The sequence below is a fragment of the Enoplosus armatus genome, chromosome 7, assembly GCF_043641665.1.
Source record: "Enoplosus armatus isolate fEnoArm2 chromosome 7, fEnoArm2.hap1, whole genome shotgun sequence".
Classification (NCBI taxonomy): Eukaryota; Metazoa; Chordata; class Actinopteri; order Centrarchiformes; family Enoplosidae; genus Enoplosus; species Enoplosus armatus.
In genome coordinates this window covers 11,296,246-11,311,999 of record NC_092186.1, presented here as the reverse complement: position 1 = coordinate 11,311,999, position 15,754 = coordinate 11,296,246, and the positions used below count along the sequence as shown (strand labels likewise).

General features: G+C 40.8%; 3 protein-coding genes across 5 annotated transcripts in view; all 3 read left to right on the top strand.

Moving 5' to 3' along the window:
• ssbp4 (single stranded DNA binding protein 4) overlaps positions 1–3,249 on the top strand; it is a 79,024-nt gene extending 75,775 nt beyond the window's left edge. For all 3 annotated transcript variants that reach the window (XM_070909133.1, XM_070909132.1, XM_070909134.1), the window contains 5 exons: positions 810–880; positions 1,010–1,088; positions 1,497–1,525; positions 1,622–1,723; positions 3,220–3,249. In XM_070909133.1, the coding sequence (XP_070765234.1) occupies positions 810–880; positions 1,010–1,088; positions 1,497–1,525; positions 1,622–1,723; positions 3,220–3,249 (311 nt within the window). The remainder of the gene's footprint in view (positions 1–809; positions 881–1,009; positions 1,089–1,496; positions 1,526–1,621; positions 1,724–3,219) is intronic.
• A 4,282-nt stretch (positions 3,250–7,531) lies between these two features.
• On the top strand, positions 7,532–14,140 carry fkbp8 (FKBP prolyl isomerase 8). Its single transcript, XM_070909013.1, has 9 exons — positions 7,532–7,671; positions 8,246–8,516; positions 8,673–8,842; positions 8,984–9,072; positions 9,284–9,504; positions 9,806–9,978; positions 10,060–10,137; positions 12,073–12,213; positions 12,505–14,140. The coding sequence occupies exons 2-9, from the start codon at positions 8,258–8,260 to the stop codon at positions 12,589–12,591; spliced, it is 1,218 nt and encodes a 405-aa protein (XP_070765114.1). The 5' UTR covers positions 7,532–7,671; positions 8,246–8,257; the 3' UTR covers positions 12,592–14,140.
• An 859-nt stretch (positions 14,141–14,999) lies between these two features.
• Positions 15,000–15,754, top strand: part of ell (elongation factor RNA polymerase II) — a 28,522-nt gene continuing 27,767 nt past the window's right edge. The window contains exon 1 of the mRNA XM_070909068.1: positions 15,000–15,134. Within this exon, the coding sequence (XP_070765169.1) occupies positions 15,000–15,134 (135 nt within the window). The remainder of the gene's footprint in view (positions 15,135–15,754) is intronic.

The window sequence follows — 15,754 nt, the reverse complement described above, 5'->3', positions numbered from 1 at the left end:
CCGGGAGGGAAAACATATTTCCACTGCAGTCGCCAAGACTGTGCGCGCGTACACACACACACACACACACACACACACACACACACACACACACACACACACACACACACAAACCTCCCACAAAAATGCACACCTCCCACTCAGTATTGCCCCCCCTCCTCCAGTCACGACAACACAAGCGAGATTCAGGGACACTAACAGGCAAGATCTCTCCACCACTTCGCACATAAACTGTATCCTTCTCCTCCCCTGTCTTTGAATTTTTTATTCTTATTTTTTTCCCCTGCTTTTCTCAGTCTTCCACTCACAACTTTTTGCCTGCAATGTCAGATCAAGGTCACCTCATCCTTCTGAATCTTTTCAGGACAGACAGACACACGAGGAGCTACACAGCATGTACTGGTTGTTGCTAAGTTGCCAGGGTGTCCATATAAAAAACTTGGTCTAATCTCCTGATTGGAGGAATAATAGATAATGGGTTTCTTTTATTGCACACTGCAGAGACATTGATTGACAGACAGATTCACTGACATTATGTACTGGCACTTGAAGAAACACAACACTTAAACATATCAGCAGTCTTTGTCCTGTTCAGCAGAAATAAAAACGTGTCTGGTGCCACTCCAGCTCGTTTCCATTCCATACCCCAAATCCACCTTATTTTTGGACATTTCCTAGAACAACTGGATATTGAATATGAAAACAGACAGAGATTACAGTGCTAGGTCTTATCTGTGAGTCTAGGAGTCTAGGAGGAACAAACTGCTTTACAGTATTCTGATTTTAAATATCCAACTGCTCTTTATTAGATTCAACAAACTCAAGTGAAAACATCTACACAATGATGAACCCCATCGGCCCTGGTGGAAATAGACCTAATGTAAGTGATATCAATTTGAATAAATACCTTCAGTGTTTTCTTCTGTCTAATCTACTACCCTGCCATGCTACCCAAAGAATGCAAACAGCAAGATGAATGACCTTTGTACATTTTGCTATTTTTCTTTAGTTCCCAATGGGACCAGGTCCTGATGGGCCCATGGGTGGAATGGGTGCTATGGAGCAGCATCATATGAACGGATCACTAGGTGAGAAGCAAAATATAGTGTCCAGTGTACGTAGCTGAGTACATTGAGTGAAACCTGTTACTTTCCATGAACAAAGGCCTTTAGAAGTAAGACTCTGCCCTCTCATGGCTTGCAGAGGAAATGCCCTCCTCCTGGTATTGAACAAAGCAAAAACAGATTAGCAGGGCAGTGAATAGGCCAATGATCCAGTAGATGGGTGAGACATGATCAGTGTAGCCAGTGAGTTGGTGCTCATCTGTATCTGAAACAAATAGCTTAATTAAAGGCCACTACGTGTGAGAGGGCAGGCTGTTTCTACTCGCACTGGATATCCTGAACTGATGTTGAATTAGCGGCAGGATGCAGGGGATCAGTTAACAGTTACCTCATAATGATTCAGGTTTCTCCTTTTTCCATTTCTGATCACAGGCTCTGGTGACATGGATGGGTTGCCAAAGGTAAGACTGACTGACTATCTGTCTATTTATCTGTGCGTCTGTTTGCTGTCTGTAAGGAGTTCTGTATTCCTATTGTTTATTCTTTCTGCGTTGTAGAATTCTCCCAACAACATGGCAGGCATGAACAATCCTCCCGGCACTCCGCGGGACGACGGCGAGATGGCAGGCAACTTTTTAAACCCATTCCAAAGTGAAAGTGTGAGTACCAAAGGAGACAACACACCTCTTAAGCTGGGAACAAACTAGAAGACTATTTTAAATCCTATTTAACTGCAACAAGGCACAGAATCACACGTTTAATCACGTACTTCTGCAGATTACAGTCACTAATCTCCACTGGTATCTCGATCAAACAGCAGGATCACAAAAAATAAATATATATTTGATACAATATTGATTGCTTCATCATCGGTCTGAGACTCAATTACAGGGCAAGAAATTGAACCCCTGCATACAAGAAGATTGTGTGTGCTAATTGTCCATGGTGACCAGGGCTGGTTTCACAAAAATAGACTTAGACTGCGGCTAAGATCAAACTAATAGTCAGACTTCACATAGACGTCTAAATTGCACAAAGCTGTCTTTGTTTTTGACTGTCTCAAGTAGGACTAGTTTGCTATGAATTCTGGGTAAATTAAGACATCTTTCAAACAAATAAACATGACCAAGCAACTGCGTCAAAAAGCTCAGTTCCGTTCACTCCAGCAGAAAATGTTTGCTTTCTGGAAAAATCCACCAGCTAAGATTAGTGATGAGTGTAACAATATAAAACACATCTCAGTGCAGTTCAGACCTGCAGCAGAGCTCAGATGCTGTGGCTTCTTAGTGTGACAGGACTCAGTCAGTACTTCTGCTAACTCATCAGTCAGGCTCAGGACAGTTTTCCTTGGACAAATGAAAATGGCCGACAAGGTCCTCGCTGCTTTATATTTGCAGCGGGTTACTGGGGTCTGTAAAAACTCTTTCACCACAATTTACGAGCCGTGTATCTCTTTGTTGTCATTTGGTGCCACTAAGCTGTCAGTGACTTGTTACTATGGAAACGTGAGTCAAGGGTGGCTAACTTTTTAAGCTTAAAATAAGTCCGTCTTTATTTTTGTGAACCTTGCATTAGATCTAAAAGTAAAATTAAGATCGGCCTATCGCTACAGACCAGCCGAAAATATCTTCTTGAAACCAGCCCCTGTTCCGTTTAGCATACACCACCAAAAAAACCTCCATGACCTTGAAACCAGTCCTCATGGCTAAATCGAGCTGATAATCAGTCCTTTATATTGTGCCCAGTTTTCCCAGCTTTACCCAACACACACAAACACAGCATGCACAAACACGAGCATGGAAAAGACGCACATCATATGCTTTCTCTGATGCATGGAGAGATTGTCATATAGTGATTAATGTGAGACTGACAAAACTACATTTTGCTACAGTATCTTCACTGTGATCTGAAATTCCCTAACATTTTCTCCTTGGGCTGGACTCTGCTTTGCTTGCTGCTGGTTTACTGATGTAGAAAGTCAAGTAGAAAGGGTTAATTGTTAAGTGTAATGTATGCTGCAGAAGGCCAGTGTACTGGACATGGCATTTAGTTTAGTTAGTTATATTGCTTTCATCTTGAACTGGGTAGTGTAAGAAGTTTAATATAGTTTTGGCTTATCTTTTCTCCCCTCCCTCTCTTTTTTCTCTCTTTACAGTATTCACCCAACATGACGATGAGTGTGTGATTTTTCTTTTTTTATTTTATCTTTTATTTTATTTTATTTCTTTTTCATCTCCCCTTATCCCAATCTCCCTCTCCCATCCAACCCGGTGCGTCTTGCATTACCCTCCTCCCTGCCTTCCTACCTCCTCCTCCTCCTCCTCCCCCTCCTCCTCCTCCTCCTCCTCGTGGATGGTGTGCTGTGCCACACAGCCCCTGGGGATGCCCCTGGAAAGCAGGACTCCCCTCAAGGCCCCCCATCCCAACGCCTGTAAAATGGGTGTAAGAACATGAAAAGGCCTCCAAGCAACAGGAAGGGTCTCTTCTTCGCTTCTCCTTGCCTGCCGGGCCTCAACACGGGCCCTAGGACAGAGGCCGAAACTGCTCCAAGCCTGTCTTTCCCAAACCCAAAACCTGCCCTCGTGGGTATTGAAGCCCAATCAAGATGCCCCTCTGCATCTACCACCACTCCATTATATCACGCTGATCATAACGTATGAGGGCACGCAGTTGTTGACTGACAGGGGACGAAAACTCTCATTCAAAAACTCTGCTCCTGTGGCGGGAATGATTAAAAAAACAAAAAAACAAACAAACAAAAAAAGATGAACTAATAATGTTATTTTAGGGCAAGAATGGTTTTCATTAAATGTTATTTTTTTGTTGTTGATGGTAATATTATTGTTATAATTTTCATAATTGATATTATTCTACTAATGTAGTTATGATTTCCTGTAAAGGGCACATTTTATCTCTGCAGCAGCATCAACAATGACAGAATAAGCACACACTCGAAAAAAATGCACAATGATTTTCTGTTTACATGATTTTAGGGTTATTTGATGTTTGTTTTTTTTGTTTTTTTGTCACAGTCGGTCTCACTTCACATACCTCTCCTTAAAACTTCCTCTGAACTTGTAGCTTGAGTCTTTGCCATCTAAATGTTTGTAGCACCATTTGCATAAACCTTCAAAGTAAGAGTGACCGGGATAATTGACTTCACCTCATGAAGTAGTTTGTGCCGAGGTGTTAGTGTCTCGGCTAACTATCCACACAGTTTAAACAGAGGCTTTCTCAGAGCTTTGCTGTTTTCTGGTACAGTGTCTGCTGATGCACCTGAATGATCGTATGTCTAGCTATCTTGTCTTAATAAGCACCCCTTCTCACAATTTTCTATGTTTCTACTGCCTGGGGAACGGCTCTGATGAAATCCTGAGATGATTGTCAGGACAGGTGCCAATTCTCCTTCAGTAATAGAGAGAGCATCTCTTCTATGGATTTGGTCTTGTCTGTAAATACAACATATTTAGCTTGTATTGTGGTTGTTTTATTATTTGTTATTTACAAGTTGTCTGTGAATCCTAAAACGTGGTTCCTTTCCCTTCATCACTTTGTTTGATTTCAACCTCACTGTGGACTCCAAGTGGCACTGTGTTCGTCCCAGGATTCATTCTGGTCTCTCGCCGATGTCTCCTTTTGGACTGGGAGATACTGTGGGACCTCAGACACACTCATGAGGCCTGCTTTCTTGTTTTGAGTTTGGGTTGAACTCACAGATCCTGTATGATCCGCTTTCTTAACAAGACAAGACGGGCTAAATAACTGTCTCCTTGGAGCTCCCATCGACCCGTTCCCTCAGCGAGTCCCATACGTACAGGATAATGGATCCAGAGTATTGGGAGGCTGTAGCAGCGCTGCTCATGGGAGCAGAGTGATGCACCTTGGGGTTAACAGACCGTGTAGCCACATCGGTCTAAAGAAGAGGAACAATAATGGGATAATTTTGTAATGGATATATTTCCAATTTTGTGGATTGTTTTCAGCAGATTGTTTTTATTTTAAATGTTTTCAACTGAAAAAATTAAAAGCCCATAGAATCTGCACACACAAAGAAAAGCATAGTTACATATCACGCTATTTAATTTGTTTATTTCTGTATGTTATGTACTCTTGGCCTGATCAACTCTCTGTCACTGGTTCAAAGGGATAAATGATCTCTCATGGCATCACACTGCAGCACTTACGTCAGGGCTGTGTTCAAACTAACAATAACTAAACAACCATTGTAGCCTCTATGGGTGACGGTGACATACTTATCAATTTTCTGATATCAATGTGAACAGATTGTACCCAGAGTTCAACGGGGACATCTCCGGGGTTTGGCTATCGGCGGCCTGGGAAACACTCTCTCCAGTGTTCCTTCAATGTACTGACACACACCTCCCTTCCTTCCTCCAATCCCATCCCTCACCCCCTCCCTTCTCTTTAATTTCCTTTTTTGTAAATACTGTATAATGCATTTTGATATCATTGACATGTTTTGATATGTCAGTCACTACCAATGAATACAGCTGAAAGTAAATTATAAATAAAACTGTCCATGTTTTTCATAGAGAACGGATGCGCTGACTATTTGGCTCATGTGGCTAAATTTCCATAAAAATGTATAGAATACAGTAACACAATAAATGCAGACTGTATGCTAAAGACTTGTATGGTGGGGAGGATAGGACAGAGAGAGGACAGGACAGAGAGAAGCAAAAAAAAGCTGTGGCGTCCTCACTCTGCCCTTGTCTCCTTATGTTTCCGTTAAATGTTACTATTGGCTTTGAATAATAATTTGAATACTTTTTCCAAAGGGCATCTTCTCACAAAAAAACATGTGACCTCTTATTGCAGTTTTTAATATGAAGGATTTTTATCAATTTAAGAAAACTTTTAAAAAGGTAAAAATACTTAAGAGAACCTCATTTTAAATTAAGAATAGATCAAAAAGTAATTGTGTCCTTTGCTATTCGCTCCTGTTATAGCGTTGTATAGATTGAAGCTCTCTCACTGATCCTCTCTCAGTCCTCTGTGTATATCGATCGTTGGCCATCTCTGTACTTCTATTGTGATGTATAATACTGTACCATTAGGAAGATTTGCTGGTCGGGTGGGGTGGTTATGTGGAGTCGGGGAGGGGTGGGGATTCAAGGGAAGGGGATATGAATGATTCTCCTGTACCATTCATGGTCCTTTCTGATGACACGGCAGTATTCAATATGAAGCAGTCTGTCTCTTGGGTTTGCTTTGTATTTACATGGTAGGATAGTTCAGAATCTTGTCTTAGGGACTTAGGTGTCTTGTGTAGGTAATAAAGATGTTCTTTGTATGTTTCTTTATATTGTAAAGTTTCTTTAGACTGAAAGAAAAACAGATAATTTGCTTATCAAAAAAGAAACAATGCATCAATAATAAATGTCATTTGATTTTTCCTTGTTGTTTGGATCTCTTCCTATGAGCTCTCATTTAGCTTTCAACCCCTATCATATGTGGTATACAAAAAGAAGTTATATACAGTGTAGGAAAGGATCACTTAAGCCTTTTTTGTAAATCATGTTAATCTTTGAAAAACACATTTCTAGTGGATGCATTCTTTTCAAAATGTTATATACTTGCATGATATTTAAGGTGACCTCTAGCAAAGACATATGGAGGTTAAGGGTTAACTTAAAAGGACTTCCTCCACCCGAATGGTTAGAAAGGATTTGAGTGCCTTGTTTTAAGTTTTTAAGTTTTAATTGCTCTAAATATAAACATTGTATTTGGGCCTTATGTTTGATTTAGGCTATCTGCAACTGGTTTTACCAGTTTTGGTTTGGGTTATGTCGTATTTGCACAGAGAAACTGTTAACTAAACATGCAACTCTTTTATCAGTTTTTGCTATTCAGCAACACCTTAACCACTCCAGTGCACACATCCCATGATACCCCGTATGTCCCAGCATGGTTCCTATTGTTCCATAATACATTAGGCTTCCTTGTCAATTGTAAAACATATTATGTATCAACATATAATTATACCACAGGTTAAACCCACACTCCCATCATTCTGCCACCAATTTTGAATGTGTAAATGTCTCCAAATAAGCAAGAAACCAAAGAACTATTAACTACAAAGTCCTGCTGTGTACATTCATGTTTTTTTGTGACATAATGGCAGGTAAATACTCTTCATTTGGCTGTGGTTCTACTTATAGGTGCTTTTATTAATTACCTTATGAAATATACAGTTTTATCTTTGTACTATTTCTGAAGTATAAATAGCTTCTTGTTTAGCTGCTCTAGCTATCTTGTTTCTTCAGCGGCAGAAAGATAAACAATAGAGGTGGACTCATTTTTCGATGTTAAAAGCTAAAACTGCTGTCCTCGGGATGCCTATGAGGTCAAACATTAATATGCAGGAAAAGGTCCAATAGGAGCACAGGAGCTCAAGGTTAACAGGAAGCAGCTTGTTGAGATGAGCTAGAGACAGCGACGAAGTCAGTTTGATGTTGTATATGCAGCGACACATTCAAGTCCCACTGGCCTTGTGTTTCACCACAGCAAACTGACTTCATCCCTGTAAACTGGAGGGGAGATTGCCTAGGACCAAAACAAGCCTCTGCACAGATAGTGTTTGAAGGTAAGGTTCCGTTTATTTTGATAAAAGGGTTTATCACATATGACACTCTGAACGACTCACCCTATTTGAAGTCGATATAAGCAGTGGTTCGTTGCAAGACAGGACAAGAAACAGCCAGTAATTGTTCACTAACATTAGCTAGCTAACCTAGATACCTAGCGAGATTACAGCTAATGCTAGTTTGCTATTGTCAACTTCCTCGGCTAACGTCTGTTAGCGCTAGCCTGCTAGCCGTATAGGACAACTTGTCAGAAACTTCTGGAAACGTGTGGCAAGCTTGGCTACTGTTCATCGAAATATCCTGTTGTAGCAAAACAAGTGAGTTGTAATTGTAATCATGTTAATTATTTAATTGATAAAAAAATAAGTGACTCAGTCCTGGATGGTTTTGAATGGTAGCTTTAGGCATTTTAGATGCTGTGTTAGCATAGTATTAAGCTTACTGATGATATTATAGTAACGGATGAATCCTTTAAACGATGATATAGATTTTAATTGGGTCTCCGGTTTTGGGATAAACCGTTAAAGAAGTTAATATGGTTGCATCTTTGAAGTTGTTCACCTTCTTTCTCAGAGTACTCTGCTAATGACTGAAAAAGAGGAGACTATGGACGCCTCTGACAGCCATGACAGTGCGCTAACAGCAAAGAAGAATGGACGAACCTCGTTGCTGGACAGCGGGGAGGACTTTGAGGTTTTAGATGAAGAAGATATCGACGACGAACCCCCTCCTCTGGAAGATGCCGGGGGTGGGAAGGGGAAAAACACAGATGAGTCTGAAAAGAAAAATGCAGACACAAATCCAGACCCTCTAGGTCCAGTGGATGAATGGCTGGATGTATTAGGTATGTAACAAAAGCATCATGGTAACATGTCAGATTGTCAAATCCACACACTCTCCCCCTGTGCAACATAGTCCAAGGTGTTGTGGTTGCCCCACAGTCACTGGACAGTAACCAATGCTGTAACCGGCTGAAATTGATGTGACTGTTTGTCTCCAGGTAATGACCAACTGAAGAAAAAACTCCTGGAGGCAGGGGAAGGGCGAGACAGTCGGCCACAGAAAGGACAGAATGTAAAGATTAACCTTAAAACATACCTGAAGGACGGGACACTTGTTGAAGAGCAGCCTGACCTCTCTTTCACTCTTGGAGATGGAGATGTCATCCAGGTAACAATGGGAAAGACTATATAGAGATATTTCACAGTCTCACATCCGGTTATACATAATTTGCTCTATGCTACTGACAGCAGTTAGTGTTACGTTGTACATTATCAGTATGGTACTGCAATGAGATTGTTCTCCTTTTAGGCTCTGGATCTCACAGTTCAGCTCATGGAAATGGGAGAGAAGGCCCTCATCCAGACTAATTCAAAATATGCATATGGTGCCCGGGGGAGGTAGGGACATGTTTTATTCTAACTGCTAAAGGCTGTTTAAACATCAGTTTTCATGTAAGCAAAAAAAAAAAAGCAATCATACGAAAGCTACAGTTTCTATGCTATGTAGCTTTACTTGCTCTGTTCTTGGCTTCTTGGATGTTCTAAATCCCTCTGTGACACACACTTTCATCAGCTCCTGAACTTGACTGTGTTTTTTTCATCTTTCCAGTCTTGAACCCGAGGTTCCCCCCAATGCTGAGCTGTCCCTAGAGGTGGAACTGCTGGAAGCTACTGATGCCCCAGACCTGGAGCTGCTGGCCCCTGCGGAAAAGATTGCCCTGGCCAGCCATAAGAGAGAACGAGGCAACGTTCATTATCAACGTGGGGACTATGCTTTCGCTGTCAACTCATACAGCATTGCCCTGCAGATAACAGAGTCTAGTTCTAAAGGTGAGATGTAGTTTAATAATAAATAATAAGTTTATTATGCTTTTTTGTAAGATTTAGATTTACCCCAAAACAAGAGGGGCCTTCTCCCCAACATGAGTTATACATGGTTAAAAAAAGCACACTTGTGGCCCCCCTTAGATGGTGACAGGCAGGGAATAGATTTAACTAATGTTCAATCATTTAAATTATGCATTGATAGACATTGGCATTGATTATATTATTTAATTACATTTTAAGATTCTGTTTTTGAGAACTTTTTTTTATGGTTTTAAACTTTATGTTGTGGTTTCTTTTGCTGCAGTTGACATTAGTCCTGAGGAGGAGAATGAGCTGATGGATGTAAAAGTGAAGTGTTTAAACAACATGGCTGCTTCTCAGCTGAAACTGGACCACTATGATGCAGCACTTAAATCTTGCGTCTCAGCACTGGCACACCAGCCAGACAACATAAAAGCACTTTTCCGCATGGGCAAGGTACATGTCGCTCTTGTTCTCTCACTTTCTCTGTTTGTCTGTGGTAGATTGTGTTATTAAAAGTATGTTTTTTCACTCAAGGTACTAGCTTTGCAAGGTGAATACACAGAAGCCATTCAAACTTTGAGGAAGGCACTGAAGTTGGAACCAAGCAACAAGGTACTTTTGGCCTCTTCACATTCGCTTTTGGTAAAACACAACTTTTTGTATGAAGAAATGGCAGTTCTTTCTTATGGCCAGTAGATGGTGCTATAGGGTAAAGTATCAAATCACTTAGTTTGGAGTGCAAGGTCAGGTGGATTGCTGATTCATCATTTCAGAGGATCTGTTTTCATGTTGTTGCTGTAAATAGGTTTGCCCTGCACCCCAGCCATATCTAATACCTAGCCACTGTTCCTGTTCTCCTGCTTATACAGTCGGGTATATGTGGTTCTCTGGCTACACAAAGCTATTTGACAGAACTCTGCTCAGTGTGTGGGCTTCTTGGATCAGCTGTGAGCTGCAGCAGCACAGTACTCATGCCCAGAATCCCCCACTTGAGTCCTACACCAATCTGTCAAACAGCACATGGCCGCCACTTAATCTTTTCATCCAGCACATGCAGTGTCAATATAATATAATATACTATTGCATTTTGCAATTATTAAATTATATACATCTCAGGTGGATTGCTCAGGTGGCCTGTGTGTAGGTAGGACACTTTTCATATCTGAATTACAAAGATGCATGTTGTTTGCCTTGCAGAGTTGTCAATACAGAGCTGTAAACCTTTTTGTATGTTTGCAATGATGTCTGTGTCAACACACATTTTTAAACTGGTGCGACATTAGGTGTTTTAATATTAAAATGGACTTGGCTCTCAGTGCTGTAATAATGAAAAGACTCCACAAATAACCTCATGTTCCAACAGCAAGAACAGTGGGTGTGCTTCAGTGACAATATGAGAATGCTCCCATTATAATCAATGAGGCGGTCTTCAACAGGCGCAGGCGTCATGGAGTGACAGAATGACGCGCTATCGCTCGTTTCTCCCGGCACTGACAGACATGCTGTCTACATACTTTACACTGGTGTCAACTATTCACGCCCTCTATCTTCAACTCAAATGGATGAGAGGAGATTTATTTGTCTGTGGTTTGCTTACTTTTTTACATGACACGCAGACTTGACAGTTCCAGTTTAGACAGCCTCAAACCGTCTCAGCACAGTATTTGGACTCACAGATGCTGTTTGGACAGGATGCTACATGTTTGCTTAGCCTACTTTATCATTTCCCTGGGGACAAGTCAGTGTTGTGTCATTTTGGTGGGGAGCTGATTGCACAACAGCAGTGCCAATTTGCCAAGGGTGCCCTACACAAACTGTGCTAATATATCGGCTTACTCTTAGCATTAGACAGGAACAGAAGAACCATTAGGGTAGAGACTTGTACAGACACTCACATTGACTCTCCACTCCACACCAATGTCTTTAAATTTGATACTGTGCTCAAATATGAAATTTGAAACATTGCTGTGAACTGTATGTAATGGTGCTCCGTCAGTCTTTCTGACGCACATTCACAAAGCATAAACATTTTTGTTGTCCCTGAGAGCAGTGGTTTGCTTAGTCACTAGCCAGCTTTAAGAGCAGTAAAGTGACTCAGATCAGAGACAGTGGTGTTGGAACAATAACTGAACCCATATCCTGGAATTGTGTGGACATGTGGGCTGAATGGCAGGCTAATTTTGTGATGCAAGTCTTGTAAGACAACAAAAAAGGGCATTATCATTTTTTCCAGTATTTATTCCAGTATTAAGTCGATGCTTCATCCGTCCATCGTGATTATTGAAAAATTATCAGTCAGATTCCTTTTGAAACGCCTCGTGACATCATTCGTCGTGCTTTCCAGACCACTTGGTGACCACTTGTGTCTGTTGATGTAAGGGTATTGTCATCCCAACACATTCACATTAACAAGGAAATCAGTCTTGGGTTGTTATACAGTAGCAGGACATTCCCTCATGTTGGGATAGCTGGGTTGGCAGAGTAGAGAGGAGATTGGGTGTTAAACTGGAGCCTGCTACACCTATTTGTCTTGTCTCTTCCGTACAGACTATCCATGCAGAGCTCTCCAAGCTGGTTAAGAAGAACTCGGAGCAGAGAGGAGCAGAGCAGGCCATGTATAAGAAGATGCTGGGTAACCCCACTAGTAGCAGCAGCAGTACACAGAAACACCGGGCCAAGTCTTCATGGGTGAGACAGTCATTCCCTGAGAAAACCAATGTATTAAAAATTTGGGGTTAGAATACAGCTTGAATCTCTGTCCATCATCACATGACGCTCATGCGCTTTCATTAGTTCTTTTGGAGTGATATGTATGTAATCGTCAAGGGAACATTTGTGTGGTAATAAACAATGAGCGTCAGTTCTGTATCAATATTTCAAGTCAGATGAATATCTTGCTTTGAGCTTTTCACTGTGTCGTGATATTATTCAACCTACTTAACATCTACTCTACTCTTTTTGCTCCTTTTATTTCCCCAGGGTCTCAGCTGGAAGTGGCTATTCGGTGCCACTGCAGTAGCCATTGGCGGTGTAGCATTATCCGTTGTGATAGCTGCTAGAAATTGAACCAAGCCTGTACTGATGGCCTGACCAAGCCACTGCAGCGCGAGAGCCTAAACACAGAAGCACATCTGGGCAGTGTCTTCTGACCTTTGGTCACAAGGGGTGGAAATGTCAGTCGGTCAGTTGCCTCTTCACTGTCACTCTCCTTTCTCTGCTATGTTTGAGAACTATATGTGACAAATAATAAAACAACAATATTTGCATACGGGAACTGTATTTGCAAACTTAGAAATGTGTAGGATTTTGCATATCTGTCATGTTGCCAGACACTGTTTTCTTTTTCTGCCATTGTGTTTGTCTTTGGAAGTTAATGTTGGAAATTGATTATTTGCGCACTGAAGTAAAACCTGATTTACCATAGATTCAGATAGGAGCCATTTAATATTTTTCCCATTTAAAAAAAAAAAAAAAAAAAAAAAAAAGCTATTGTAATATGGTCCTATGTTATGCTATAGTTTTAAAGCGTCAGACTGTGCAGTTAAATTAATATTTCCAATCCAAGAGATATGTGATTTCACTTTGTTTTAATTATGGTACATTGTTTCATGTCCATGGGTGTAATGCTGATGCTCTATTGAGGTCCACGCGATGGCAGGGTACCTGGCTTTTGTGCTAGTTCTCACACCCTTTCTATAGACTCTACTCATATACTGAGTGACCAGAAAAATAGAAACACGTGTACAATATAATGCAATACAACAGTCACTTTGTGACACTTGAGTGTTGTTTGTTTTGATGTTATACTGAAAGGTGTTCCTAAAATTGTATCCACCTCATTTACAAATCTGGAGGAACAAAAATCTGAAACACCTTACAAGATAATGTAGTGAAATAAACTACAACAAACTGCAGCCTCAAAAAGAACCATGGAATTGAATCAACACGGATACAGCGTCAAACAAAAATAATAAAAAGTCACAAAGGTGGTTTACACACATGACGGTGTATTGGATTGCAATTCAATGCTGGGGGGTTTCTATAGTCTTAGTCACTTGTGGATACATACATTAAAGCATCAGGTAAAATGGATATGCTGTACTTTCTTTTCAGCTTTTGTTAAACGGGAGGTGCAGTTATTACCTTTTTTAAATCAAGGACAGCGAATGGAACACAGTTTCTCAGTGATGTGGCTATGAATAATGCTGAAGGAGAGTTTATTTTTATTATTCAATTTCAGTCAATTATACCTCAATTTTTGATGATTAAGACCAAATGTTGAAGGATGACCCTTCAAGTACAATGTTGGGTGTGTATGTTGTGTTTTTTTTTCCCCCACCCCTATATTTTTTGCCTGTGAGGTTTCCTTTTAATTATGTTCCTTTGGATGTTAATTTATTCCACTGTTTTTGCTAATTGCTTTCTTACACACATGCATAAATACATAATGTGACACCACTGAATCTGAGGCTTTTTCAGATGGTACGCCTACAGAGCCAAAAGTTGCATAAACTCTTTAACAGTTGGTGACCAATAAAGTGGTCACAGAAGTTCCTGGCATTCCCTGCATTTGTTAATTTTATATTCATCACAATAAAATGTGTCTGTTGTCAAACTAGTTTCCTTTTTGTATTGTATCAGAGTTTCTGTCAGTGTATCTCACAAGCATCAGTGACAAGGTATCCAGTTCAACTATTTCCTGCTCTGGACTGATTTCATGTAATGTTCATGGTCTGCCTGTGATTATAGGGTGCTCTGCTTATTAAACTGGCCTTGTTGGATTGAGAAACATCAGAGCTCATCAGTAATGTCTGCTAGACAGACACATCTGCCATTAAAATACATGCACTCATTTGTACAGCAACTGTATTAAAACAGTCCCCTTATGTTTAAGACAACAAGATAACTTGGTCATTGACAAATATTATGTATTTACATGTATCCTCTTTTATTTGTTAGGAGCGAGACATTCCAAAGTTTTCTGGATATTCCTAAACTGGGTTTTTTTTTGTTTGTGTGTTTTTTTTCTCCAGGCATTGACGTTTCGTTGACGTAATCAGATGACCTATCGTTTCCCTCTTCCTACGCGTTACTGGTGTGCAATGCTTATTCCTAAATGTTGTGAGGAAGATATATTTTTGTCACCCATTAATAACTATAGCACATAATTACAAAATATAATTATACATTAATTGTCTGATTCACGTATTGTGTCGGAATGGTTCATAAAAGTCAATGGTTAATAGTACTGACTACTATAATAATAATATATTATGTCTACAATATTGCGTTATGATATGTTTGCTGTAGTGTAAATGTATTTGTGTTACATTGCACATGTGACTATATAGGGCTTCATTACTGCTCAGTGACTTCATCATCGGTGACCGGTCATTGAATATTCATTGAAAAGCAACGGGAGTTCTCGGTTTACGACAGAGTGCGTCCGTGCGCGTGGTGGTAACGGTAGCAAGATGGCGGCGCTGAAGGAGGAGCAGTGCTACGGACTGTCCTGTGGAAGAGTGAGCAACGGTAGCAATGTCTCCGTCTTTCACGTTAAACTCACTGACAGCGCGCTAAGAGCGTTTGAAGGCTACCAGAGCAGCAAGGTAAATGGCCCTTTTCGGTACTATGACATTTTGGTTTCCGTTTGAAGTCTGTCCGGGGCGGCTGTGACAGGCAGAGTGAGGTCAGTCCCCACTCTGTCTGCTGCTGCCTTCATGCTGCGATACACAGCCACAGCGGGCTGGTCGGGGCTGGCTAGTTTGGCTTGATAAGTGTCTAGTTTGGCGACCAACAGCTCTCGACTGACCAGGCTGACTGGTGTTGGGTGTAAGGAAGCGGTTCAGCGTTTCGTAGCTACACCCAGACTCACTCCACACCGACTGTTGAACACCGTACTCGGTCATTTATCAAGCTCACTGTCCAGAGCTACTGGATACTGAGCCCTAACGTTAGTAGTTATTTCATTGTATTAGGGTGTTTGTTTTAGTTGGCGTAACAGTTTTAACTCGATGTTGTAGATAACTTGCCTCACCAGATTGTTTATAATAACCTATGAGAATTGTAACTGCAAACATGGAGCAACTTCTCTTGTGCAGATGTTTCCAGAAAGTTTGTTAAGCTGTCAGAAAAATCTGGCAAACCTTGCTAGCTTAACTAGCTCGCAGCTGCCCACACATAATGGTAACAGCTAACGTTGGATATATAAGCCCTGTCTTCTCGCTGA

What these genes read in the sequence shown, in the direction of transcription:
- fkbp8 (XM_070909013.1), top strand. Translation starts at nt 8,258, where the DNA reads ATGACTGAAAAAGAGGAGACTATGGACGCCTCTGACAGCCATGACAGT. An exon ending in TGAATGGCTGGATGTATTAG is followed by an intron (nt 8,517 to 8,672) that starts GTATGTAACAAA and finishes GTTTGTCTCCAG; the next exon opens with GTAATGACCAACTGAAGAAA. An exon ending in CACTTTTCCGCATGGGCAAG is followed by an intron (nt 9,979 to 10,059) that starts GTACATGTCGCT and finishes TTTTCACTCAAG; the next exon opens with GTACTAGCTTTGCAAGGTGA.